The 27,983-nt window shown below is 39.1% G+C and overlaps 1 protein-coding gene and 1 long non-coding RNA gene across 6 annotated transcripts; one reads left to right on the forward strand and one right to left on the reverse strand.

Moving 5' to 3' along the window:
- LOC137179115 (uncharacterized) lies at window positions 1-11,959 on the forward strand. The gene is made up of 3 exons (XR_010927519.1): window positions 1-89; window positions 476-550; window positions 11,824-11,959. It is a non-coding gene; the product is annotated as an uncharacterized lncRNA (long non-coding RNA).
- rgl3a (ral guanine nucleotide dissociation stimulator-like 3a) lies at window positions 8,352-27,896 on the reverse strand. Of its 5 annotated transcripts, none has more exons than XM_067584043.1 (18): window positions 27,720-27,896; window positions 26,234-26,440; window positions 19,765-20,054; window positions 17,989-18,033; window positions 17,536-17,705; window positions 16,445-16,605; window positions 16,026-16,337; window positions 15,825-15,928; window positions 15,565-15,649; window positions 14,539-14,613; window positions 13,762-13,848; window positions 13,622-13,654; window positions 13,360-13,481; window positions 13,137-13,232; window positions 12,508-12,643; window positions 11,899-12,168; window positions 11,094-11,208; window positions 8,352-10,491 (listed from the first exon to the last, which is right to left on the reverse strand). In XM_067584043.1, exons 2-18 carry the CDS (start codon window positions 26,420-26,422, stop codon window positions 10,337-10,339), a joined length of 2,445 nt encoding a protein of 814 aa, XP_067440144.1. In that variant the 5' UTR covers window positions 26,423-26,440; window positions 27,720-27,896; the 3' UTR covers window positions 8,352-10,336. The 5 variants fall into 5 exon arrangements, with proteins under 5 accessions (XP_067440144.1, XP_067440142.1, XP_067440143.1 ...); XM_067584041.1 differs by having other exon boundaries at window positions 26,234-26,499; window positions 27,720-27,895; XM_067584042.1 differs by lacking the exon at window positions 27,720-27,896 and adding an exon at window positions 27,255-27,688.
- Between the last annotated feature and the right edge of the window lie 87 nt (window positions 27,897-27,983).

The raw sequence follows: 27,983 nt of genomic DNA on the forward strand, positions 1-27,983 counted from the left end.
GGGAGGGTTACGTCATATTGCCTCTACAGTGTAAACTTGAGCAAACTACTCAGAAAGAAGCTCTATCTTGCTGCTGCCTGAGGGAGCAGGTCAGTAGCACACACACACACACACACACACACACACACACTAGGGTTACACCAATGCATCAGTTTACATCTAGCTGACATTTATTAAAAATTACACTCACAAAGCTCCATGACATTTTCACATGATTATAGATGATCATTTTTAATGGAATGTGGGTGGTGCGCAGAAATGTATACCTCCGAGGATAATTGTAAATATCCACTTCAATTAATGTCACTCAAAAGATCCCAGGTAGAGTTACATGAGAGTGACTCGTGATAGTAGCAGCTGACAGCTTCCCTTAGATAACAAACTGTGGAAATTTTGGTTTGACCTCATTTGAAAGTTTGGTCTCATTTTTTCTCTCACACACCTTCATTATACTGACCCACCACCTGTCCCTCAGGTGGGTGCACAGCGGCAGTGAAGATATGACCCAGGAATTTCCTACAATGTGTTCCTACAAAGTTCATGTAAGCTGGTAGGTCATAGCGAGTGATATGTGTGTGTGTGTGTGTGTGTGTGTGTGTGTGTGTGTGTGTGTGAGAGAGAGAGAGAAAGATAGAGAGAGAGAGAGCAAGAGAGAGAGAGAGAGAGAGAGAGGTTGGGGGGGGTGCTGCCTGCAGTGATCAACAGCCCGGCTGGTTATGTAACCAGGATGCTGCAGTATGTAGGTCAGCAGCACAGGGAGGGGCAGGGATGGGGTAAGGAGGATGAAGCCAGGGAGTGTTTGTGTGTGCATGTGTGTGTGTGTGTGCGTTCACACGTCTGTATTTCAGGTTTGAGTCACTGGAGCTGTTTGTGCAGTTTTTATCATGCTGAGCTGATGTCAAATACCATCACTCACTGCAGAAATTTCTGCTGAAAGAGCGTTTAATTCACACACTGACGGGAGAAAATCATCACAAGCTTGAACCTGTTGTGCAAGGGAGTCAGACTGATCTACCTTTAAACATTAACTTGGTGCATATAGAGTTGATATTTGTTTTTTACAATCTGATCCTCAGAAACTTTGAAACTTGTATTGACATGGTTTTGTGAAAAGTGCAAAGAAAAGATTTGGTGATCATATCAAACAACCAGCATGCACTGAAAGGCCAGTAAAGGTCTGGATTTGATCCGGATCAGTCAGGACATATTGTGCCGTGTTTGTTGTGAAAATAAATCAAAATGCTGCTAACCATGATGACAATTAGTTTTCAGTATAACACCTGATATTATGATGTTTTTTAGACACATGAATAATGGACACTGGGAAGTTATCTAGTTGAAGAATAACTCTGGAATGCAGTTAATCAATTATTAAACACTTTCCAGCACGGCTGGACATGGCGAATGATCAAGAGTCTCAAGTTCCCTCAAGGAGTTACATAAGAGCAATTAATAAACTTCAGGTGGTGTCCTTTGAATTTCATTTATTTGCAGTGTTTTATTACTTGTAGATTATAATAATTAATAATTTAAATGAATATATGGTCTTAGTGTGCTGTTGCCTGACTGCAAGTTCTGATGTTTTTTACATTTTCAAAGCCATAAATCCGTGTGAGGAATAAAAGTGGATACAGTACTGCTGGTCAGTGTGATATTAGTACAAATAGTTAATAATATATATTTTATTTCCAGTGCAAGAAATGGGGCTCAGATTTGAAACACGCCAGCAGGAAACCTGAGAGAGAAAACAAAGAGAGAGAGAAAAACGACTCCTCTGTTGAACATGTTTGGTTGGCTGCAGTTCAGGAGAGAGTTATGCTGCCTGCCATGACCCATTCAATCCCTGCTGCCTCTGTCCTACACAGCACTGTAAAATAGGTCAGCATGTGTGTGTGTGTGTGCACTGCTACAGATGTGTAACAATGATTTGAGGACTGCTAACTTCAGTCACACACACACATATACAATACCGATGCATTCAGAGCACGATGTAAAAATAGGCCACAAGAAAGTTGTGCACTTTGGAAATGAAAGTAGGCCAGTAGGAATAACTCTGTGTGTGTGTGTGTGAGAGAGAGAGAGAGAGAGTGAGAGTGAGAGAGAGAGAAAGAGTGAGAGAGAGAGATGAATCAGCTCTCTGTTATGCAATGCTAAACCGCCCTTGGGTCCCATTACCATATCTTGTGCTCCTGTGCTAGGAAGTAGCCTGGTGGTGTGTGTGTGTGTGTGTGTGTGTGTTTGTCCAAATGAAAGGTGTGGATAACGATACACCTTTTGGCATGTCTGACTGTAGCGATCCATTATCTGCCTGTTGAATTTGTCACCTGGATGTTCACTTGTTTTCAAACTTTTGCTTCACAACAGCTTTTTGAAAAGTGTTCTTGGGGCTTTGCTTTTGTTTTTCTAGTTACCTTCACAGGATCCCTCAAGGAAGCTTTTAGAAATCATCTCAGTCCACTTTTGGTCAGAAACAAATCATTCATGATTAGCCTATAGTAAATATTTAGAGATGAACTAAGACATTCTTTAGGGATTCAAGTATTAATTATCAGGCAATACTTCATTAATCTAAGTAAAGTGTCTACAGTCATGTTCAGCTTTGTGCGTTAAGCTGAGTGCTAATGTAAGCTCAGTATTTCACAGGTATAACGTTTACCATGCTCACCATCTTACTTTAGAGTGTTAACATGCTAACATTTACAAATCATCACTAAACACAAAGTACAGCTGAGGCTGATTGGAATATATTGTTAGTTTTGCAGGTATTTTCTCATAAATCAAACGGAAATTTTAACCTGCAATCGAACCAAAGGCATCATTGACTTAAACACACCTGGCAGCTGAAAGTCTCTCTTTATTTTGCATTTTAAAGGTTTATTGCACTTAAGTTATCAAACGCTTTAATGATAATGAGCATGTTGTAGAGTAACATAAAACTTACTCTAAAGTATTACTGGAGTTCCTTATAAATGCAGGTGGCCTCCTGCCTCTCTGTGTTCAATTATGTTTATTGATCTCCAGTGATGTTTATGGAACACGGGGGAGTAACTTGTATTTGAAACCGCACTTGAGCTAATGTGTTCAAGATCCATTAGTGCTCCTCTGATGTCAGTAAAATATTTTTACCGTACACAAACACGTCACAATTATGAATCATTTTACATGGAAACAGAAACTTTCATGTCTGGACTAAATCGTTCATGGTTGCATTACATATCTGTCCTAAAATTCCTGAGTAACTGTGTTCAGTAATGTGAAACTGAAGTTACTGTAAGCTCTCCTGACTGAATACAAGTGAAATACTTTTATGAAGCACAGTGGAAAAACAAATACCTGTAAAGACCAGTACTGGTGTCTGTTTGCTAATCACTGTGGAGATGTTGATAAAAGCATAAAGTTAGAGAAGGATTTTTTTTAACTGTGGGAAAACTGAGGATTTGTTTATATAAAATAGTCTCAGTATCATGAAAGCGATGGCGTAGCTCAAAGGATGTCAGTCTGTCTATCAGTTGGTACAATTTGTCCCAGACTGAAATATCTAAACAACTATTGGATGGATTGATGAAATTTTGTATAAACATTCATGGTCCCCAGAGGATCATAATTCTACTGACTTTGGTAATTATTTCACTTTTTCTCAAGTGCCACCATCAGGTTGACAGTTTTGGTTTTTAATTAAATAAAACAACAGTCAGGAGCCCAAATGAACACTGACACACGTTTTTTTTTTTTTTTTTTTTTTGCTGTAATCATTCCTCCTGCTCATACTGACCATTAGAAGATCCCTTCATATACATTCACAATGTAAGTGATGGGGACCAAAAGCCGCAGTCCTCCTTGTGACCAAATTAATCAAATCAACTCAATATCTTTCAAAGTTACAGTATTTTTAGTGCCAAATTCCCTCTTTTTGTTATGATCCTTTCACTGCAGCTGAACAGGAAAACACTGTCGCGACACAAAGAGGGAGATTTTTTACTCCCTCTAAGACTGTAACTGTGGAAAATATCCACCTTATTTGACTAACTCAGACAGCGGAAGCCTCATATTATCTAAATATAAACTTCTTTTTGCTCAAATTGAGGACTGCGGATTTTGTCCTCCATCACTTACTTTAAGTGTGTTTGGAGGGAATCTTTTAATGGTCAGTATGAACAGGAGTAACCTGTTTCAATGTTCATATGAACCAATCGTTCATATTTAGATGTGTCTTAAAGTATATGTTTAGATTTTTTCAATATCTATCACAGACATTCCCTCACCCTGATGTTAAAGATGGGGAACAAATCCTTGTTCTAGTTAAGCTATGAGGTTTTAACAGTCTGGGTTTGCCTAATCAAGTGGGTATCTTCCAAATTTACAGTCATTTTAGGACAAAATTACTCCCTCTGCTCAGTAATGAAACTGTACGAGGAAACACAAAAAGGGAATTGTGTACTAAATAGCCTGTGACTTTGGAAGATACACACTTGACTGTTGAAGTCTCACATTAGCTTCAACTTCAGCTGAATATCTGAACCTGCAAATTTACCTCAAGTTGATGCTTTCCTGCAAATACAGTTTACACAGCTGATACTGTGCTGTTTCATCAGGAATAATGCACAGTCTGCATTTTCCATGTAAGCCAAAGGCATCACAGCTCCAGCAGCAGCCTGACGGACAAACAACATGTTGAATCTGTCCTTTGTGGTGGTTATTAAGTGGATTAACCCCTTTAGATTAGTCTCAGCCATTTCTCCCATCTGTCTACTGTTACACCACAGACCTACTGTACTGCCAACACAGGACACATACACACAAACAAAAGAGGCATCAGAATTATGTTTACATGAGCGTATGAACAAATCTTCTCCCACTGACCTTCTGTATATATCTGTGCGTGACTGGACAGACACACAACACCCACACACTGAATGAACACTTAATGCTCACATCATATGCTTACATTTTATTGTAGACACGCTCACACAGTGGCCTTTGCCTCACATGCAAGAAAACATGCACACACACTAATCTGTGATTAGTCGTTGGTTATTATTCCCAGTTGAGTGAACAGCAGACATGCAACTCATATACAGTAGTGACACAATGAGGCGGTGTTAGTGATGCGTGACTTCAGACACAGCTGTGCGTGTGGAGGGATTTAGACTAAATGTACAGTATTAATTGCGCCACTGTGTGTGTGTGTTTGTTTGTGTGTGTGACACTATTGATGGTGCGAATCAAAATGCATAAATAGATCTTTATTTTTAGTAAAAAAGTTTTTTTTAGATGGAGTTTATTCTGATGAAGGCCTAAAGAAAAGTTGAAAAGAAAATCCAAAACACCTGAAGAAAAGCACTTTTCTACAGAAGACCACAGAGGACAAGAGTGTGTCATTATTTTATCTTGTGATTTAATATTTAATAACAAAACAATATTTATAAAACAAAACAACAGATTACATGAATTTAGAGAGATAATATATTTGAGTGTGTGAAACCTTAACCTTAACACCCCCCTTACCTTTGTCCTCTCATGTACGTATCTCAGTAGTAGTTACTCACACTGAAAGGAGGTTGTGTTTTCACTGCCATTCATCTGTCTGTGTGTCTGCTAGTTGCAGAAATATTAAAAAACAAAAAGCAATTCAACACATTTCAGTTATATTATTAAAAAGTTCGATCATGTGTCAAGAAAACCACATTACTTTTTGGTGCAAATAGAGCCACCATGTGGCCACTAACTCGTGAAGTGTCAAAGCAAAATCAATTTTTCTTCTTCTGTACTTCTTAGTTCAACACTTATTTCCATATAAACCACCTCCATTCTAGCATAAAGATTTAGCATCATTTTTTGATAATATATTTAATTCATATAAATTTCTGTTTCTGTAACTGTTTGCCAAATTTTTATATGCCTCATGGTGCCGTTGCAACCGAAGGCAGATGACTGTACAAGCACACATGAAGTCAAAACACTATATTTAATAACACTTCACCAATCAGAGGCGGCACAGCAGCATGATGATTTCAAACCACCATATTTTACTGGTCATAAGTGTGACTTGAAATTTGCTACATTTTATCCTCCTACAAAGCGCTCATAGTGCTGCTCTGATGCAGATCAAAAACATCTACATAGGCAGTCTGGGTGGAGGTGCACATCCTCTCTGAATGTTTCACTGTAGTTTGCATCACAGTCTGGGCTACTACTAAACTAAAACTACTGATGATTTGATTTTCGCTGCAGGCCTCACTTCTGCCATCAAACAGAGCAAACAGTCCATGAAATACAACTCATGTAAAACTATTTTCAACGGCTCAGAGTGAATCTTATATATGTCATCCTGGGGTGAATGGAGAATAATTTGTACTCAGTTCTCACATGATACCAGTTTGTGAATGTGCAGCCTGTTGGTTGACTGAACGGTTTGTGTAGAGGGAGTTCATCTTAGGGAAGCTGATCTGGCCCCGTGCACACTGGAACTCATTAAGACTCAATTAGCCACGAGGCCCCGGGGCAGAGGAGGACAACAAGAAACCACAACCACAAGTAAGGAAAACAACACAGCCCTCAGGGAAAAAACACAGCTTGTTTGTCTGTTTTGGTTTTTTTTTAGCTTTGAGCTCACAGACAGACAGTCACACACAAATGCCTTAATGTAATACAAGCAGTCAGTTCAGGGCGAGAGGAACATGTGACGTGAGGTGTCACTGGGACATCCTGTACAGGTGGTGAGAGTCAAAATAATCACACATATATGAAAGATGTGCCTGTTTGCAGTGTAGCAGTGGTAGCTAGAGCACATGGAGGGGAGACAGTAGAGTTAAAGAAATCTAAAATATTGTTAAAAAGGATAAGCAGAGGAGAGGAAATAAAGAGAAACAAACATGTTTGACTCTGTATCAGTTACATTACACTCATGTTTGCACTGAGCTCTAGGAAATCTAATCCCACTCCTACTGACAAGAGTGTGAGCAGAGAGAAGTGTGTTCAAAATATGGAAATTAAAGCTCAGACAACATGCAGTAAAACTGGCCAGACAGGTCACCCCCCCACCCCACCCCACACACACACACACACACACGTCACTGTGAGCTCTGCCCTCCCATATAATTTAATGATTCATCAGCTGCATTTCTGTAAAGTGTTATTTCAGCATTATTTAACCACGAAGATTCACATCTGTGTGTATGTTTTGTCTGTTTTGTTTTGCTTTGCATTTCTTTGGCCGCTGTTACACCAAATACATTTTAACTTGCTCTACTTTTGGCCAAAATGTAGGTCACCGCTGAAAAGACTTGATGTTTGATTGAAGGATAAACCAGTTGTTTGTCTTTCAGTGGAACCGCAGGGAGTGAAACAGGTCAAAACACTTGAAGTATTTGTGTCTGGCTCCACCTAGTGGTTGTCTACAAGACTTATATTCATCCTGATAGTTGCAGTTGTACATAAATCGTCACTTCCCAGTTGACCTGCGAGGCTGGAGTTCATTATCAACTTTAAATATAATATAATGAAAACAGGTTGGTTTTCGGCTTTGTGACAACACACACAGATCATCCAGTAAGTTTTTAAAATTGCTCATTTAGCTTAAAAGTATAAATATTATAATGAAACCTGCAGCTTATCTGACTAACTCGAAATTTGGAGATACATGGTTTTATATTTATATTGTATATTTGGACTGAATATTGGTTATGATATACTTTTTATAGTGCATGCATTTTCCAGGATATTTTATATACTGTATGCTTAGACTGGATATTGATTGCAGGTGATTGGACTGTGCACATTATTCATTTAAACTGTATATTGGGACTGAGTGCTGTATATGATGTTTTTATATTGCTAATATTTTTTTTTAGGTTATTGTGTTGATAGGTGTGTGTATGAGTGCGTATGCATGTGTATGTGCATGTGTATGTGTAAGTGTATGACCACATGAATTTCTCCTAGTGGGATAATAAAGTTTACCTTGACCTAAAAGGACTTCATGTTCATGTTATCAGTCAAAATATCAGCGTTTATTTTTAAACGTCCCATGTCAAGAAGAGATTGTGTTGAAAATTAATGGTCCGTGTGACTAAAATATTCACTCACATTTTTCACTGTATCACTTTTTGCACATGAAATAAATTGATTCTTTTGCATCCTGGGAGTCTCTTCCTTTTTTGTGAGTGTGCGAGCAATTCCTTTTGAACATGCAATGTTGTTTTAGGCTGTACACACCTCACACCATCTTTTGAAACGCTAGGATTCATGAGTGCAAACCTTGTTACTGTTCTTTGCTTTTGAATGACCTGTGACTCAAGAAAGTCCCCAATCATAAGCAATACAGCAGACAAATTTCATTTATAACACTCTGATAAATAGTAAATTGGCTTTATTAGTTGACATTTCATACTAGTTACAAAACAGCAAGTGCTTAGACTTAACTTTAAAAATAAAGAGTCTGTTGAAATAAAATATTAGAACACATATAGGCTTAAATTACAACGTGCATACAGTAATGTAGACAACTTCACTTACATTTTAAAACACAATAAAGGAGAGAATGAACACAAAGCCTACTAATAATAAAGTTGACAGATGCAGCAAGTCATGCTGTAGACTTCTCATTCATATATTTTGACTGCCAGACCTTTGTTACCACAGTAGCATTAACGTTGGACTTGTGATGCAAAATCCTGTACAAAACTCAGCAGGATCTTCACCAGTGTGTGTTTGTTTTTAACAGGGATGTAAACCACTGTGTGTGTGTGTATCTGTCTGAGTATACCCTCTCACCAATACTATCGGTAGTTGCACAAAAGCTGCCTGCTAGTTTTGGGGAGGATTTCACATCACTGAAATGTTCTAATATGTCACATTTAATTCACATACTGGGACACTTCATTTTCACATACAAGAACCTTTCGTCACACTTATCTCGCTCACAGCGTCACAGGCAGAGAGAACCATCCTCCACTCATGGTAGAAGACTGGTTTTACCTTCATTCTTAGTTAAACTGCCCTGGATGACAGAAACCTTGCCTGAATCACAGCCTTTAACATACAACATATCAGCATTTCAGCTCTACTTTAAACCCTGGCAAGACCACTGAATATAAACATATTTAAACATTATGCACACGCACAATATCTCCTTCATTTGACAGCAGCAGACTCGAAAGATTTCTTCATTTAAAATAAAACAAACTTCAGTTCAGATTTACGTCAACAAGTCAAGGATATTTATGTATGACAAAAACATGTCGCATTTCAGACTGAAGGGAGGGTCATGATCAAATGAACCAAAACATAAAAACCAACAAAACAGAAACAAACACATTTTTGTGATACACTTGCTCTAAAAGCTGAATACTGAAATGCATTAAATAATTTAAGTTGATAAAATTACATTAAGTTACTTTAAAACAATTAAATCCTCAACTAGAAGACAACTAAATACTTATTACCGACTCTCAAATAAAATCTCACTGAGGTCTGGGTCCAAACAGTGAAACACTATTTGACTCTTGTTCTGCAGTGCACTTGGCACGACTGAGATCAGACAGATTTCACATTTGAACCAGATGTGTTTAGGAGTGCTTACGCATCAACTAACAGTGGACATCCCATTTTTAGTCATTCTGACTCATTTTTCTTCACTTTGTTCTGTGTGGTTGAGAAAGTCGGCTGCTCCTTTTTCTCATTCAGCCTCACATCTCATGCGAGTCCCAGACAAGAAGCTGCAGTCGAGTCTGTGGGCCTGATTCTGCAGATTTATCAGGTTCCACTGTAGAGTTATAAAACATGACAGTTTTCCAAGTCCTGCTGCTCCTGATGTTTCTATTTAGCAGCAGTGAAAGTTCCAAAATCCACCATGTAATGTGCATTTGTGCTCAGTAATACAAGTGTACATCTAAGGAAAAAAGGTCCTGGGTAAAATGTGATTCATTTATCCAAAGATGTTGATGATTAGCATGATAGAAACAGTGTGAGAATAACAAAATTCTATATTTCTTAAAAGTCTTCATGTCTCTCTTTTGTGTACCAGGACATTTCTCTCTTCTTCTATCACTCTTCACACAGTCCAGAATAATTCTTGGGGTGATACATTGCACTGTTGCTCCTGGACGGTGAAGACCACTTCTTGACAGGAACGCCTCAAGGTTATGTTTCAGTCGACGCTCTCTCGTTTCTTGGGAGTCTCTGTGGCAGAGCCGCTCATATCTGCTGTACAGTGCCAATCTCATGTTGATGAGTAGATACAAACAGCCACAGATGTGCTGGTTGTTGTTGTTGCAGATGAGACGGCTTATCTGTCTTCTAGGTGTACTCCTAACATTCAGCCAGGGACAGATGTTTCTCACTTGGCATGGCGGTTCTTGGGTTGAGCTCCAGGGCTGGAGGAGGTGCCGAGATGTCGGCTGTGGCTCTTCCAGCGCTGGCGCAGGACGAAGTTGTAGTTGGCTGTGGTGCACATGGCGTAAAATACGTTGGCTTTGTCGGGGATGTGTAGCTCTGAGGCAGAAAGAATAGAATGATGAAGTTGTGCAATTTATTTTTAGTTTTATCCACCTTCCCTCAACCCACATTGTCTACTTCTGTTTCACAAACTGTCTGAGTTCCTACATTTCTCATAGTGACAAGGTGGGTAATTTCGCAAAAAGTTTGTGATGAAGATCTCAGTGGAGGGAAGGATTAGCAATGACAACATAGTGAGAACTGGAGTGCTTTTCCAGCTGAGAAATTGTGAGTTACACCTCTTCTGAAAACATTATGTTTCGTGGATGATTTGCATTATTGTTTATTAAAGGATGTTTCTTTTTTTGTATTTCTGTACAATGGATGTCCTGACATTTATTGCTGATCTACTGCAGAGGCCAAAGCCTTTTCTGCTACTAAATACTGGTGCAACATGACATAATCTAGCGTTTATTTAGTCATTTCATACATAAGATTAAGACAAATGAAACTGACCTTGAAATGCATAACTGTCACAGCTGTAAACAGCTGCTTTTTTTTTCTTTAGAGATAATGAATGACTTCCCATTACAACGACATTACAGGTATTCTCGTTCTGAGCATTCAGGAAAGATCAGACTGCCTGAGGAGATATTCACCTTTTCCATTGTTGAGCATCTGGTAGAGGTTGAAGTTATGGCAGCTGACATCCTCTATGTTGTGTTTCTCAAGAGCCCTCTGAATCACCTGAGGCGTATGATCCTGACTGGTCAGCTGGGGAGCAAACACACAGCCAGATTCTATTTTACTAATAGAGTAAAGACACTGTAACTTTAATAATTGTTTCAGTCATTTATCAAGCAGAAATTATCAATATTTGCTGATTACAGCTTCATCCTGTATCCTAATAGTTGCTTTATGTTCTCCATGTCATAACATTATAAAATTACCATTTTTAGGATAAATTAATTAATGCTGTGGCGACTTGCAACACACATCAGTCATTATTTCAGACTTTTAAATACATTTATTGATTAAAAGCAGCAACTGTCAATTGATGAATATCTTTGACAACAGAAATAATTGTTAAGCGCAGGATAATGTTGCTTTGCTGATACAAGCTGGAGAATTAATTCATAAATCTTAAGCTGATATTAGCGTAGTAGCTTATTTGCAAATGTCACAATAAAACCTAAAACTGCTTCTGATTTCTGATCATGGACAAAATCTTGCACACATGCACCAAAGTAACCACTGACTGAAATACTCTTGAAGGAAACACGTCAGTTTTCTTTCCTCATAAAGCGGTCAAGACAGGTCATTAAGCAATACCAAATCCTGACTCTTCTGCTTTCTTTTTTTGTCTTTTCTTCTACTTTCCTTCTTTAGGACTTTTTGACTGACAACAGTCTGGCTGAGCTATGAATGTGCGGTAAAAGCAGATTACAAAACCATCTCCCTTACCAATATGCTTTTGTAGACATTTCCGTTGCTGTCACTCTCCACGCTGACCCTGATGATACATGAGTCAGCGACCTGTTTGTTGTAGACAGGAAGTGCGGCCTGAGGGGAGCAGCTGGAGGATGATGTCTCTGGGCTCAGTGCCAGAGAGGAGGAGCTGAGGTCTGGATGAGAGGAGCTGCAGGAGGAGCTGGAAAGACTCGCAGAAGAAGAGGAGGACATGGCACTGGAGGAGAAGTCCTCTGCTACATTGTGGAGAGAGCCCGAGAGAGACTGAAGGAGAGGCAGAGAGGGAAAGAGAAGAAAATGTAAATATTAAGTTCCAATTTTAGGCTTTAAGTGTTCAGGTTTTTTAAAAACATACAACAAGCACCAAATCCCAAGTTAAATAAGTCAGTCATTGTGTGTTTTTAATCTATGTCCTTGCATACACTGTGGCTCAAAAATTCTAATAAAGTGACAAAAAGCAGGTTGTGCCTAATAAAAGCAAAATTTTAAATTAAATCTGCTCTTGTCTCTTTATTGACAAAGGTCAGATTCTTTGCATGAATGTTACAGCTCTCAGCACACGAGACAAACAGTGTCCGTTTAGGAGACCGTCAGTGCTCACACCTTGAATTTGAGTCTGAGCGGAGAGGGCTGAGGGACGGTGAGATCCTCCATGTCTGAACTGCTGGAGCCAGAAGACGACACACTGATCTGGTCTGCATGGGTCTTCCTGAGGGAGCTGTCGCTGGCTGTTCGCAACCTGCACACACACACACAAAATCCATGTTTAAAATGTCAGTCTGGCAAGAGAATCAACTTTCTGCAAATATTAAGCTTTCAATGTTAAAAGGATGATTCCAGCATTGAGTGAATTTTTTTTAATTTCTATATTTTTTTTGCCTAAACATTGCTTGTGCTAAGAATGTTATGTTTTGGGTATAGTTTAGCTTAAAGTTTGGTTTAAGTCCTGCTCCAGGAGTCTTTTAAATAATTTGTTAACACTGCATGATTGCGGCATTTTTTAATATGTTCAGTATTTCCATTTGCAATACTTCATGTGCATAAAGGAAACCATAATTAACCATACAACCAATTATGTTCTATCACTATGTGTATTTTGATGCAGATCTAGATTCAGAGGCAAATTAAAAACTTCTAAACTTTGGGACGAGGATTCATATCACAGCAGTCATTGTTATAACAAGTCACCTGTGGTTAAATGTTACAAGCTAGATGTAGTTTTCCAGACTTACGAGGCGAGCTTCTTGGTGAGCAGACGACTGCTCCATATGTTGGGAGAGCTGGGACATGGGTCAACTGGAGGCTCCAGGTCACGAGACAGCTCATAGCTTCAGAACAGAAAAAAAAAGAAGCTGACTCAGGAGAACAAGAAATGATACTAACATCTTTGAAAAGTCTTCAAACCCACTTGATTGTCTTTATGTTTTATTGCAGCGGTGTTAGTGTGTGTCTCACCTCTCCTGGTCTGTGAGAAGTGTGTGTGCCTGCAGCCAGTCAGTGATTTGAGGGTTTACTGAGAGATTGTAGTGCGAACAGGAAGCCTGAAGCTGCCGAATCTGAGACAGAACCTCAAACTCCTGAAACAGAAATGAATAAAAACAAAAGTACAGATTAATTCCTGGAACAGAAAATTATAAAACAGAAGTAACCGCTGGATAATAAAATTGAAAACAATTATAGTAATTGATGCAAGACACCACTAGGAGGCAACACCTACCCGTCTGCGCTTTTCAAAGTTGATGAGTCCACCCTTCGGAAAATGGAAAGAACAACCAGTGTTACTTGTGGCGTCATAAATTCTACTAAAACTAAAAAAAGAACAAACAAAACCAACAGGAGGGTTTGATTTGTACTCACTTCCACAGTGTCAGTGAGAGCTGTATCCAGCATGGTGAGGACAGTCAGGTAAGTGCCCAGGTAAGGTACGACACCACTGTGGAGGCTCTGAGGACAAAAATCAAGCAAACAGGTTTATATTTGGAACATTGTGTTGATAGAAATAAACTAAAAATAATTTTCAAAAAGCTGCAGATAAGCTATAGAGTGGTAAACATCTTGTTGTTATGGTATTGATCCTATTGCAATAGAAAATTAGCAGATGCAAGCCTCTTATTCTTGTAGTTGAAGAATCCATTTGAGCCCAACGACAAGAGGACAGAACACTGAGCTCACTTGATATGTCTATGAAAATAACAGAATATACCTGATGTAGAAATGTACACAAACAATTGAGAAAATATGCCCATCCCTATTTAAATACAATGGAGATATAAAACTTTTACACACAGCCCCACCCAGCCTCAGCAAAGTGTGCCAAACTGTGGGAAAGGGGGACTAATAATTGTCATGTGAATTGTTCAAGTCTGGCTAGAGTCTTTTTCTACTAAATGTCCAGAGTGAAAAAGGAAGAGGGAACTGGTACTCTCGAAACTTTTAAAACTTAACTTTTAGGGAAGCAGAATTGATGATCAAGGCAGAGCAAAATAAACATCTGCCTTTCTGTCTTTTTTTAATGACTGAAATAGCAGACACATTCATTTTATTTCTGTGGTTGAACCTGAAATGAGGAACCAAAAAGGTAATTTCCAAAGACATTAATTTCATTATTTTGGTGTGACAGACAGTGAGTCTTACCATCTGTTTGGACGCAGAGCACAGATGAAGTGACTTAGAACCCGGGGTGGTGATGCCGTCTGTCTGATTCCCATCCTGCAGCAAAACAGACAACAATCCTGTCAGTGTTGATTGAACAACATCACTCAGGCTGTTAATGTGAGAGTGCAGGTTATATAATTGTTCTTTTCAGGGTTGAGCACCTGCTGACAGGGTGCTGTTGGGTGTGGGAGGGTGTGCCATAGACATACTGTAGTTACACCTTATTACGTTGGTAATGCTCAAGGATCAGTGTGTGTGCGTACTAGGAGAGTATTAGACAGGATGTAGTCATAAAAAAAAAAAAGAGTAACCACTGAGTACTTTTAGTGCGCAACTAACCACTTTCATTTGTAGCTTTATTTGTGTTGGCTGCCAACAATGGCCTTTTTATTATTTTATAGGAACTGGCGTGCTGATAAAAACAATATCACTAAACACACAATCATATCGATTGTTCTTCAAAGGGAATGACTCACAGGACAAAGGAGACGGAGTGGCAAGTAAACTGGAGCCAAAACATTAATTCAATTTTATGATGCAAGTTAAAAAAAGATTTGACCATAACACCATTAAAAGGACAACTAATTAACTAACTACTAGAGACCCTTTCTACACAATGCATCCAATAATTATTAGAAGGACCTTTCTGATTCATGTAAGTATAACACTTTTCACAGTTAAGAGAAATGTAACAAGACACCTTGACTGCATACAAGGAAGTAACCTGTATTACTCTTATTTCAGTGCATTCAATATTTTCTTCAGTGAGGTGAAAACGTGACCTTATTTTAACCAGTACAGTTTAACACAATTCAAATCATGCAAACATCTTGTCTCTGGTAAGATCCACCCTGCACACTTGTTGAAATAAGAATAATTACGTATATAAGAGTTAAAAGAGTACAGTCTTGACCTGTGCCCTGAGATAACACTATATAAATAAATTGAACTGAATTGAATATAGATCTTTCCCCTCATATGAGTCAAAAAGACTCAGATAGTTACCTCCACAAGGATCTCTCTGCTGGTTAGCACACAGTTCTCATCAGGAAAAGTCTCACACAGGTGGTCAAAGGTGGCCATGCTTTCCCTGAAACAAAACATATTCAATTTGTTAAGACATCTTTGTTTTGTAGAGTCAGTTTTCACCTTGAGCAAGACTTAATGATGCAGGCTCAAATAAGATAAATAAAATACAAATCGATTTTCTATCTTTGTTCCTTATCGACTCAGACAATTTCAACTGCTTGATATTGTTTGCTGACCTGCTGACAGCAGCCCAGGTCTTCTTGAGGCGATATATGGCATTGGACTGCAGGGCTGAGAGGATGGCCCACAAGGAGGAGAAATTCTTCAGCTGTTTGCACTCCTTCAGAGAAAACATTAAATAACACCTTTTGTTAAGCTGTTTTGACAAAAGTTACGTTCATTTATGTCACTTATTCTTAACCATTTTTAATCCTGACCTGTGCAATAGCGATCCACCTCTCGATGATGCGTTCTCTGTGAGCGGGGCTTGTGTGTGAGGAGCGAGGTGAGCCCGGGGCAGTGGGGGGGTACAGGAAGGTAAAGGAGGAGCTGGGTGATGAGATGGGAGAGGAAGTGGAAGGGCTGGGAGAGGACGGGCAGAGGAGTGAAGTGATGACACGGTTGGTGACAGCATTGAACTGGGAGATGGTGGCGCGAACTGTGGGTGCAAGGTTTTGGTTTCCCTTCTTGTCACGCTGCGACCAGACGCAGCCCAGGCAATGGAAGGGCACCACTCTGACAAACAGTTCCTGTCAGAGAGATAGAGACGGCAAAGATGAACGAGAAGAAAAACACTGAAAAGAAAAGATTCAGAGACCTAAAGTGAAACAGAAATGAAAGATCAGATGAAACCTACGGCGTCCAATCTGGTCAGCTGCTCCGCCACTTCTCTCGCTGGGAAATCCATTAAGTTGTGTTTGTGTTCCTCCTTAGAGGACATCTCTCCTCCTTCCTCCTGATCTCTGAAGTCCTGCTGCAATGATTCACTGTCATGCTCTGATGTAGACAGGCTGCAATCTGTCAAACACAGCAAAAACATAAATGACATATTAACAGGCTGCTCAACGGACGCGTTACAGGACACACGCACAAACATGCAACTACTTGTCATTCATGACATGAGATACTACTGAGGACGTTAACGTTGCTTAAGGATCATATAATTCCTATGTTAGAGAGGCAGCGTAAGTAGTCCAATATCCTACAGCAGTCTATCACAATAACGTTGAGGGCTAATTTCAAATTTCTACAGTTGCTTTTATTTCTATGTGATCTACTGTAATCTCTTTTCTGCACGTTCCAGTTCATCACTGCATAAAAATCAAGAGCACATTTTTCAAATTAAATTAATTATGTGCAATAAATTTTCTATATGGGATTGTTGTTATCTTTGGCAGAAAAGTAGAGAATGTTTGCACTCAAGGAGAGCTGATCAATTACACTGAATTCTTGATAATCTGGATGTACGGATCTATGAATAAAAGGATGGATGACTGATTATCAGGGCTGTCAATTGATTTAAAAAATGAGCTAATTCAGATCCCACAATTTGCTGTGATTAATGGTGATTTATTGCTTTTTTCCTTCTCAATATTGAAGCTTGTAATGATGGATATTAAAATGTAAAATCACAGAATTAGTGTAGAATCAACACCAAAGAAGTAAATTTAAATAATAAATAATATACATATATAAAATAATACATTGAATTTTTCTTCTACACATTATATGTGTCAAATTAATTAAAAAATGAACATGTTCATTTTAACAGCACTAATAATTATATATGAGTGGTTGAGTATAAAAGATAGAAAGTCTGTGAAGTGTCCTAATTATTCCTCTAGTGTAAAACGTATTCAGTGAGGTGCTTGAAACTGTATCAACAAGTGCATCCTGCAGTTGATGCATTATGGCAGCAGAACATAAACAATCACATCTCCCCTGCACCTTGTTCCTGTAGCCTTTTGAGCAGATTCTCTGCGGTCTGAGCCAAACGTCTGAAGCAGAGGCGATGCCGCAAGTGGACACACAACAGCCGGAGGGCCTGGTACTGAGGGGAGTCATGGAAATCTTCACTGTACTCCTCCAACCACAGCCGGATGACTGGGGGTAAGGTACTGAGGAGGTGATCAGGGAAAGAGTTTTACAGTGTTAATACTTTACTTACCACAGTTTGTGCTGCTGAGATACAATAAAGTGAGGCCTGGACAACATCTTCAAAATGTGTCAGACAAATAAAGAAAAAAAAAGTATTAATTTGTCTCATAATTTGTTTGGGAAAGTATCACAAGGTGTGGCAAAAGAACATAAAGCTTCCGCTTCGCTCCATTAAACCCAATTATCAAATCTCACTTTAGATTGATGGCAAAACACAGACAAACGTGGCGTGACTTCACTCACCTGCGTGGGCAAACAGTGTTATCCAGGTTGGCGATTGAGTCATCTCTGTGGAAAAGGTAAATACAATCACCTATCAGCTGAATATAAAAGATTTCACCACATAGAAACACAACATGGTAACAGAAAATACCCTGTAAACAAGAAAAGGATCACAGGGTGGATCTTCCGTAACTGTTCATCCTGTGGAAATGTCATGCAATACTCCGAATCCCAGCTGACTGCAGAGACACTGTAGCCTTGAGTGTGGAGAGTAAACTGACAAATATCTCCCTCAGGGATCAATAATGACATCATTTGAATATATACGCTGTGTAACTGAAGCATATTGCGATGCTGTCTCATTTTAGGAACATGGCCAGAGTTTTCTAATGGGGTCCTTCTCTTTATGACGTCAAAATGTGCTACAAAAGATAAATAAATCGTAATTCTTACAGCACTTATAAAGATAGAAAACAGGTGGTTTTCAATTTAACAACAGCAACAAAATATTGCATCCTGTACAAAATCCTGTCAGCCAAAGGAGGGAAAAACACACTTCTCAGACTGTCCTTAAACTGACCTCACATAGAGCTCACAGGAAGCTGTTGCCACCAGCACCACAGACATGAGGGCGACTGTTTGACAAATAATATATCAGATCTACAGCACTAATGGCCACAATTGCTCACAGAAAGATATTTGTAGTGCATTTAGCAAAGGTGAGTTAGAAAGAACTTTTAAAGCCTCTTCTTTGGGGGGAAAAACTTTGTTTGGGAAATCTACTTAATATCTACAAATGGCCTCTTGGGGAGCGCTAATAACCATGGAGGCTGTTTTAATCTAACACTATGATTGATCATTTTAAGAAGATCACTGCAGGTAATTCCTGAGTGAAATTAAATCTCAGTGCAGTGTGAGGGTAAGAGGCCGCTGGGTGTGGAGGGCGTGACATGAAAACTTAGGAATGGAACAAAGTTACTGACTGCTTTGTTTAACTCTTGACAATAATACCCGTCATAGAAACTCGCACCGTGTCAATAGAGGTTTTCTTTGTAAATAGCTGAAGCGATGTCAAGAGGGCGTTAAATTACTCTTTGAAATTTGATGTGTGCATCTGGCATAATGGAAAACCTGGCTACGTATGTGCCCCACTTACATTTGTATACAGTGATGACCTTTCTAAAAGTAGCACACACTGCAACAACAAATCAATGTCAGTAAGTTAAGAAGTAAACACTAAAGCCCTCGAATCTTCTGATCAGTTTAGGCGTCACTGGCACACTTTTAACTAACTTCACTTTTTGAATGGTGAAATTAGTACAGTTGTGGTTTTGCTTTAGCAAAAAATATAGTTTTAAACTTCGAAAAGCTTAGCTAATATCTTTGAAAAGCAGTTTGACATTTTGGGAAATATGCTTATTAGCTTTCTTGAACATGTTGACAGCTGTCCCGTAGCACACTGAATTTACACCTGTCGTATGAAATGTGCTATATAAATAAATTTGACTTTTGACTTTTAGCTTAGCTTAGCATAAAGACTGGTAGCAGGGGGAAATATCTATCCTGGCTATGTCAAAAGGTATGCTTTATGCTAAGCTAAGCTAACCGACAGATGTGAGAGTGGTATTGATTTTCTCATCTAACTCTCGGCAACAAAACATAAGCATGTATCCTAAAATGTCAAACTATTCCTTTAAAAACAAGGTCTCAATCATGACTGAGCCCACTTGGTTTTTTGTTAACATGTGTTTCAGTTCAACAAAAGTCTGCAAGGCCCCGGCGTGGACAATTTCTCACCTCTGAAACAGCAGCTCGATGAGGGTGCTGGTGGAGGTGAAGGCCCTGTATGTAGAAAGGAACACAGGGACGTAGTCAGGCTCCTGGTGCTCTCGATCCAGCAGGTGGGTGACCAGACGCTCCAGGGTGGCGGCCTTCAGCCTGCGCACCTTCACCGTGTGGTACTGGATGAAGCTGAAGGCTGTAGGGGGCTCTGCCGTGTCCGAACCCGGCAAGACGGGCTCCCTGCGCAGTGTGATGCCAAATACAGCCCCGTCTTCCTCCTCCTCCCCCCACTCCTGCACCGGGTCCTGCAGGGGAGAATACAAGGTCATCAAGATCTGGCAAGTAATTCTGTTTCTTTGTGATAGTGAACATAATACAGACTATCATGTAGTTTTTAAAAAAGGGAAACGTGTAGAACTATTGCACAACAACAAACTTTTTCATCAACTGAATGTTTTTCTTAATCTGTGCAAATACTTGCAGTGCAAAGAAGAAACATCATCGGTATGTTTCAACATTTCACTTGACGAGGCTGAACGCAGACTAAATAGTCACAGAGCTCCTTCAATACTGCTAAGCTAAATTACTGTGACAATCTAACATATCTGCTGCACATAATTCATGACAAATGCAATAAGCCGTCAGACTGAGGAATGAGGTCAATCGATGTTTAATTGGCGTCTTAATAAAATGACTGAGATTCTGCTTGTGACCCATCCTTGAACCCTGACGCAGAAAGACACCTGGTGACTGAGGCGATGACGAGGCAGAGAAGCATCCACTGGCACTATTTGTTTATGCCCAGAAACACAAGGACAACTTCTTAAACCATGACACAGTCTGACCTCAGTTTTGCTTTCCTCAAACATTATTTTCCACTTGTTTAGCATAACAGCAGCAATATGTTACCCCTCATTATTACATTACATGATAGAAAACTGTAGAGAAACAACAGGTCAGAAGAGATCAGGGGTCTTTTCTTGATCTAGACAGGCTTTGACTGGAATAAAGTGAAAGTATATTTAGCTGAATTGTGGTCGGTGATGTAGACAAAATTAATATCACTAATTACAAGAGCATTATCTCAAGTGATGTGTTACATTTAGTAAAGTATCCAAAATAACATGTTCACATTCTTGATTTAAATAGTTATATATTATGTTTTACTTATGGGTTGATTTTTACTCCACCATCAAATGGAGAGTGGAAGAAGGGAATACATCCTCAATGATACTTCAAGATATCTAAACTATATTTAGATATTAGTTTTTACAAAGCACGATTTAGACCTGTAATGTATTTATGTGCGGCATCATGACAACCTTCCTATTCAAAAGTGTTACAGACAGCTGAGATGAAACAGTGAATAAAAGTGCGTCTTGCAACAGAATCGACAGTATTTTATGACAACGTCCCACATTCTCAATATGCTATTTCATGTCTTGCGCTTATGTTCATGCAATTTTATTTTATCTGCATACACCTTTCTCTGTATTATTTCACACAAGTCTCATGCCAACTGATCAATAAAAATACCACCATTGCTAGTGAAAATGTGAAATCAAAATGAATGTTTTAACAGCACCTCCAATCACTACCAAAGTAAAACCTTTGCTGCACTGAGCCACTTTGTCAGTGACAAGTTACACCTAAGTCCCACACTCAGCCTGCTCGTCATTCAAGGGTGTACAAATATATACTGGACCCTAATAATGCAGCACAGTGTCGGTACAAGTATATGGGACCCAGAATTAGAAAAGTAGGGGTTGCTGACAAAATGAAACATGATCCTGACGATGACACCTCACCCCATCTTTAACAACTAGTCATTGCCCTGCCAGGAATGAGGCTCTATGACCGGACTGGTAGAAAGCACGTGTCTATACAGGCTATATATGTATATATGTAAGCACAGTGTAACTGGAACATATGTAACAACAGAAGCAGACCAGGCTTGAAAACACCTGATATCACATGACAGAAACTCAGACAAAAACCAGTGTGCTGCCAGACACAATGAGACACTGGTGCATCACAGCCTGCAGTCAATTAAACCATTATATCGATAAGGTTGTCCTGGTAACCAGAGACAGAATAGCAAATACAGAGTAAAATCGAAATGACACTTTAATGTGACAGTTTTAACGTTTCCATATTTTTTACGCTTCACAAAGACACACACAGTATTAATTAAGAGGTTCATTCAACCTACCATCGATAAGTGCCATTTTCCCATGTTTGTCTCGCGCTCGCAAAAAGAAGAAAATCTGTTGGCAAACTGCCGCTATTGTAGGTGACAGCACCGCAGCACAGGCAATAATTAAGGATTTAGCTCCGTCCTCCGACAGTTCACTTCAGTCTGAATTACATGTGAGAGTCTCATTTTTGAGAATTAATGTCAAAGATACCATAAAGTTAAACTGTGTCTCTCAGACGAGACGTGTGACAGTTGACGGACTAGTTTCAGAGTGAGCGGAGGAGAACAGTGAGGCAGGGAGGAGGGGGGTGAGGGGGGAGTGAGCAGTATATCACTGGGCGGGGCTGATTGAACAGGTGTGGGCGTGGCTAATATTGCTGACCAATAAGGATGATGGGTTAAATCGTATCAGGTATTATGCTAATTTAAAACGTGAGGCTATGACTGGTAAACGTATTATTGATACAGATGATGTTACTGCAATTAGTGAACAATCATGATTAGCAGTACTACTGTTGTGGTAGCAGCTGTAGAGCACAATTAGTAGTTATAGTAATGGTAGTAGTACACAGGGTGTCGACTCGTGCATAGCAGTGAAAAAGTATTAAAATCCTAAAAAAAGTAGCCATTTCACAGACTTAAATTACCCAGGTTCTTCATGTGTTTATACCATACTATTTAACTTAAAGTAGAGTTTTTAGCAAGTAAAAGTAAAATGTTCTTATCAAAAGTAAAAATACGTACTCTCATGAATGGGCCCTTTCAGAGTAGTGTCAAGCAATTAATTGAAACATTTATTTAAGACTCGAAAATCATTGAGGTTTCCCTCATTTGCAATGATGAGTTAAAAAGAAAATACACAGAGTTAAATAGATTGAAAGAGGACAATACTCAGTGAAAACAAGTGTGCACTGAGGTGAAGTGGTTTGAGATCATAGTCTTGAATTGTCCAGGGTTAGTGAGAGTGTTGGATGAGGATGTGTTGAAGATAATTTCACTGTCTGCTGCACAAAAACTAAAAGGTGGATTTTACAAGTTCAGAATAAACCCACAGGACTTGAAGCATAAGACAGTAATCAGAGTGAGTTTGGTAGGGTCTCATGGTCCAATCACACATAGATGTTATATAGAGTGGTAAATGTCCAATAAGGGATTTATGGAATTGAAGCATACCAGTAATAAAGGATGTCAATGCAGTGCTAAGTTTGAGCTGGTAGTTTAAATTACATCAATGCATTTGATTTTGTTATACATTATGCCTGCTCAGTAAAATCTTAATCATCAAATAACTAGAGGAATGTAGCAGAGTTAAAGTACAATGCCTTTGTCTGAGATAAAGTGAAGTAACAGTAAAGTTAAAGTCCTACAACATGTATCAGTTGCTCCATATTGCATTATGATGTCTTCTAACAACAGTCAAAATAAATAACAATAATGATCATACTAATTAAAGGTTGAAATGTGCAGAAAGGTTATAAGGTTTTCTCATTCATGCTTGGTGTCAGGATGAACGAATGGTGTGATGGTATAGACTCACTTTTTTTGAAGCGGACAATGAGAAGTCATAAAGCTGTACAGCAACCAAAACCTCCCTCATTATCACTATCCACTGTGCACAGAAGGCACCATGATGTGGGTGAGAGATTATGAGCTGCTGTGATGGTTGACCCTCTAAAATGCCTGATGACTGTTGGTTTATGACATCATACTGCTTTGTGAAGGTGTACAGTATTTCTTAAGGTGCATTAATATGTGTAATAATGTGTAGGCAGTATCCATACACCCTTCATAAAAAGTGATGTGTGGGAGTATCTAACCTTTTTATTGTATCTAAATGTTTTTCTCCATGGAAATGAGCAGCAGAGACAATACTGTGACATCTGGTGGCCAAACTATAAACATTAAAAAAAAAAAAAAAAGAATCAATGAATTCAATTTCCTCAACTTCTCCGTCTAGATCAAGAACAGGCCCAGGAGCTTTCATCTAGCTCCACATCCTGATCGAGAAAGTATCTATTTTCCGTTTTACAAAAACACCAGCTGTAGTTTTTCAGGAAGAGATTGAAGGAAAGATATCAAAGGAAAGGTTCTGTCAGCTAGAAGTGAGAGGCTGATTTCAGGCCAACATCAACATGTGAGGAACTGGTATATCTCAGAGCTGTTGCCTCTTAAGAATCCAGTTGGGACAGTTTTACTCGACAACCTGTGGCTTATATTCCTGCCCCATGGTGTCAGAGGCGTGGTGGGGAAATACCACATGAAACAGGTCTGGTTGGATGCACAAAAACAACTTCACCTGCGTGACTGAGCAAAATTTCAAGAGAAAAAGTTATAATTTATGAGCCTTTGGTACCACTGAAAACACTACATTTCATTACATTTAGAGACAACTGACTGACTGCCACAACATTATGATAACATGGACAAGCAGAGCAGATGAGATGCCTTTAATCAGGCTGTCCACTGCTCTTTAGGCTCAAAGGGAAGAATGAGCTTTTTGTTTCTCTAATGAGTTTCTGCCTCTGAACTGAAAATCCACATTACCCCATCCCAACCAGTTTTTTTGCTGAGGCTAAACAAAAGAGCCTCTTTGCAGCGCCGGGAAAGACCTCAATTAGTGCTGATTAGACACATGAGAAGAGGTGACAGGCAACAAGTGGCAGCTGAAAAAAAAAAAAAACACACTGGTTGAAGTTGTTTCCTCAAAATTTCACATGACCACAAGGTTTTGCTTTGACTAGAAATACACAGTACACCCACAGGAATATATATATACTTCCTGGAGAGACGATTGTAGTTCCCTTTCAGTGTCACCAAAAAGCTGCTGGTATTGACGTGCTGAGTGAAAAAATATTGAGCAGAATGAGAACAATAGCGGGAGTTTCCAGAGAAAAACCTGACGTAAACACTACCTGGATATATGACGGCTCCTCCGTCACAGATACAGTATGTGTAAGTGCAGTCAAATCAACCCTAATAATTCAACTCTAAACAACTCTTCAACACTAAATCTGAAGTACAATCTGGGAAAGAGTTCATTAAAATGAACATTTTAATTGTAATTTGAGATATCTACCATTTAAAATAACACTATACTAAAAGGTTGATGGAAGACTGAATATTGGCAAACATTAAGAACACCAACACATATCACGGCCTTGTTTTGCAAAATAATAAAATTTTAAAAAAACTGAATCATCTATTTAAGCAGTGCTGAGTAATTCATGACTGTCCTTTTACCTCCAGAAGGATATAAAATTAGGTGGAAATTACAAACTCTGTGGTGTCCTTTGTGCCAATAGTTCAGGTTCAGACTGAACCCACCTTTACTCTTCTGCTTTTGTTTTAGATACGCTGAGACTGGAACTGTTCATACGATATTCAGCATTACTGCTGGTCACCACAGTGCATGAAGACACAGTGGAAGCTGTTCTGTTAATATTGACCTGAATTATTGGCTTGAAGTTAAATATCACTATCGTTTTGATGATGAATCGATCAGTCTGCTAACAGGAAATTCATCTTTTAAGTCATTTGCTGGTTCTAGCTTCACAAAAGTAAAGATTTACTGCTTTTCTTTGTTTCATATCGTTGTAAGTTGAGTATCTTTGGGTTTTGGATTGTTGATCGGACAAATCAAGCGATTTGATGAAGTCACGTTGGCTCTGAGAAAATATGATGGCCGTTTATTAAAATCTACTTTTTGAAACTTTACAGAACTACTTACAGCCCTGGTTGTTGTGGATGCCTTATTAATGCTGATATGATAAAAATAAAAAGCATGAATTGGTCTTTTCACTAAACAACAACAGCCGAATAAGCTCAGGCATGTGAATCAGTTAACTCTTATACAGTCTTTAGGATCAAATGGACATTTAAGGATATTCATATATTATAGTTATGATTTTAACCAAATGAGGTGACTTTTCATGTCATATCACAATGTAACACATTCTATCAACATATCCTTGCACTAAATGGAATTCCCTAAAAAATGTTAACATTTCCATGTTTCCATGATGCCTCCCTCTGAGAGACTATTTGTTCAGTGTAAGTTTGTCACATGGATAAGTGTGTAGATGCTTTGACTGTGGACAACTTGATTTCTACAATGAGAAAATATCCAATGACCAGTGAACATAGTTTAAATATTGACATACAACCAAAGACTGTCAATTGTGAGTTTTAAATGAAGTGAGGTTTTAAGACATGAAGAGCAGCACATAAGATAAACTTCAGCATTTCATAATGTTGCTAGAAAGCCAGTTTGACTGTGTTCCAGCTCACCTCACGCTGTCCGTCAGTGTCCAACAATTGGAAGCTTCTCAGCCACACGCCAGGCTCCGTGTCCGTGTGGACGTCCACGCAGTGACTCTGCCTCAGCCACAGCAGCTTCTTCATCCTGCCCACCCTGGAGCGGAGGCCCCGGGACTCCCCTCCATCACCGCCTCCACACACGGGAAGAATGGTCCTCATCTCCCACTTAATGTCACGCTACGGGCCCACACACACACACACACCTCGTCAGATCTCTCCCACACCTGCTGTCTCATCTGTGGCAAGAGAGGAGAGTGTGAAAACGATCAGGCGCATTATCTCGCTGAATCTCTCGCTTATAAAAATGTTGATTCCAACCATCAAAGCAGCATCCATGTCAGCAGGTTTTAAAACCCCATGATGTGCAGCCATTAAACAATGAATGTCATTAAACAAAGATCAGTTTAAAAAGAAACTGGGTCAGTGTAGATGAATGAAGAAAAAAAATCATGATTAGATTTACTGTGCTAGAACAGAAAAAAGTATTAAAGTTTTCAGCATAACAACACAGTGCTGTAAATTATGTTTTATTCTATAAATAGCCTTCATAACAAACATGTAAAACCCCTAAAGTGCAGGGAACAAATACAACTGACAAAAATAGAGATCAATTTGTCATAACAGCTTGAGGAATCTTCTCTTGCATCAACTAAACTTTATATCTGGTAACAGTGTGTTAACAGAAAAGTCAGTATGATAGTGTTGTTTATTACATTTTACACATTTTTACAAGAAGTTCATTTGTATGATCCTTAAAAAACATTTTAATGGCCACATTATGGAAAAAAAATCAATGAAAATATGAAAACTGTGATGAGATACAGAATATAACTTTCTGGTTGATGTTCATTACAACCATGAATATATTCCTGATAGGTACAAAATTCAGTTACATGTACAATTCACAAACAATCGTAGCTTGAGCATCTCAGAAAAAAAAAATCTTTATCACTCACTGAATACAATACAGAGGAAATATATTGTTACTTACTGTAAACTTGCTTATCTTGAATCCTGATGAAGACCATGTTTAGAGCTGCATTTGTCCAGCAGGCAGAACATTCAGCAGCAGCATGTAGAGACAGCGTGAGACTGAGGACTGACTGTTCTTTGTGTTTGTGGGTGGATGATGCTCTGCGCGCATGTATATATGTGTGTGTGTGTGTGTGTGTGTGTGTGTGTGTGTGTTGGAAAGGCCTCCTCCCTGTGTGGCTGTACACTGAGATATAATTATGTCCCTTTTTGATTGCATTTCACATCCCATCATTCCAGTTCACTACCCACCTAAGCAGAATAAACCACTCTGCCCTCATTTTCACCTTGATCATACAAACAGTAAGACGTATAGCTTAAAGAAAGTGCGCAGAAATGCAGAATCGCAGAATTGCGCTAATTAAAACTCGACTGGTTACTCTGATGAAAGTTTGCTGATAAGCTGTGCTCATATGTTTCTTACCTGCGGTTTGGGTTACAGTACAGTTCATAGGTGAGCGTATGAAAGCGTGACAATGACACGGTTTAAAACCTGCACAGACTGCAGATGCATGTTTAATTGAAGGCCTGCTGGCAGGAGATGTTGAGGAAAGCCACTCACGTTGCTGGCAGCGATTCAAACTCTGCACCAGGAAGCGCAGGGCCGCCTCCTCTTACTGATTGGTCGATCAGTTAAAAAGAAAAATGTATGCTTATCACTTGTTACCGGTGTGCACTTATTTCTTGA

Source organism: Thunnus thynnus, chromosome 3 (genome assembly GCF_963924715.1).
Source record: "Thunnus thynnus chromosome 3, fThuThy2.1, whole genome shotgun sequence".
NCBI classification, from domain to species: Eukaryota; Metazoa; Chordata; class Actinopteri; order Scombriformes; family Scombridae; genus Thunnus; species Thunnus thynnus.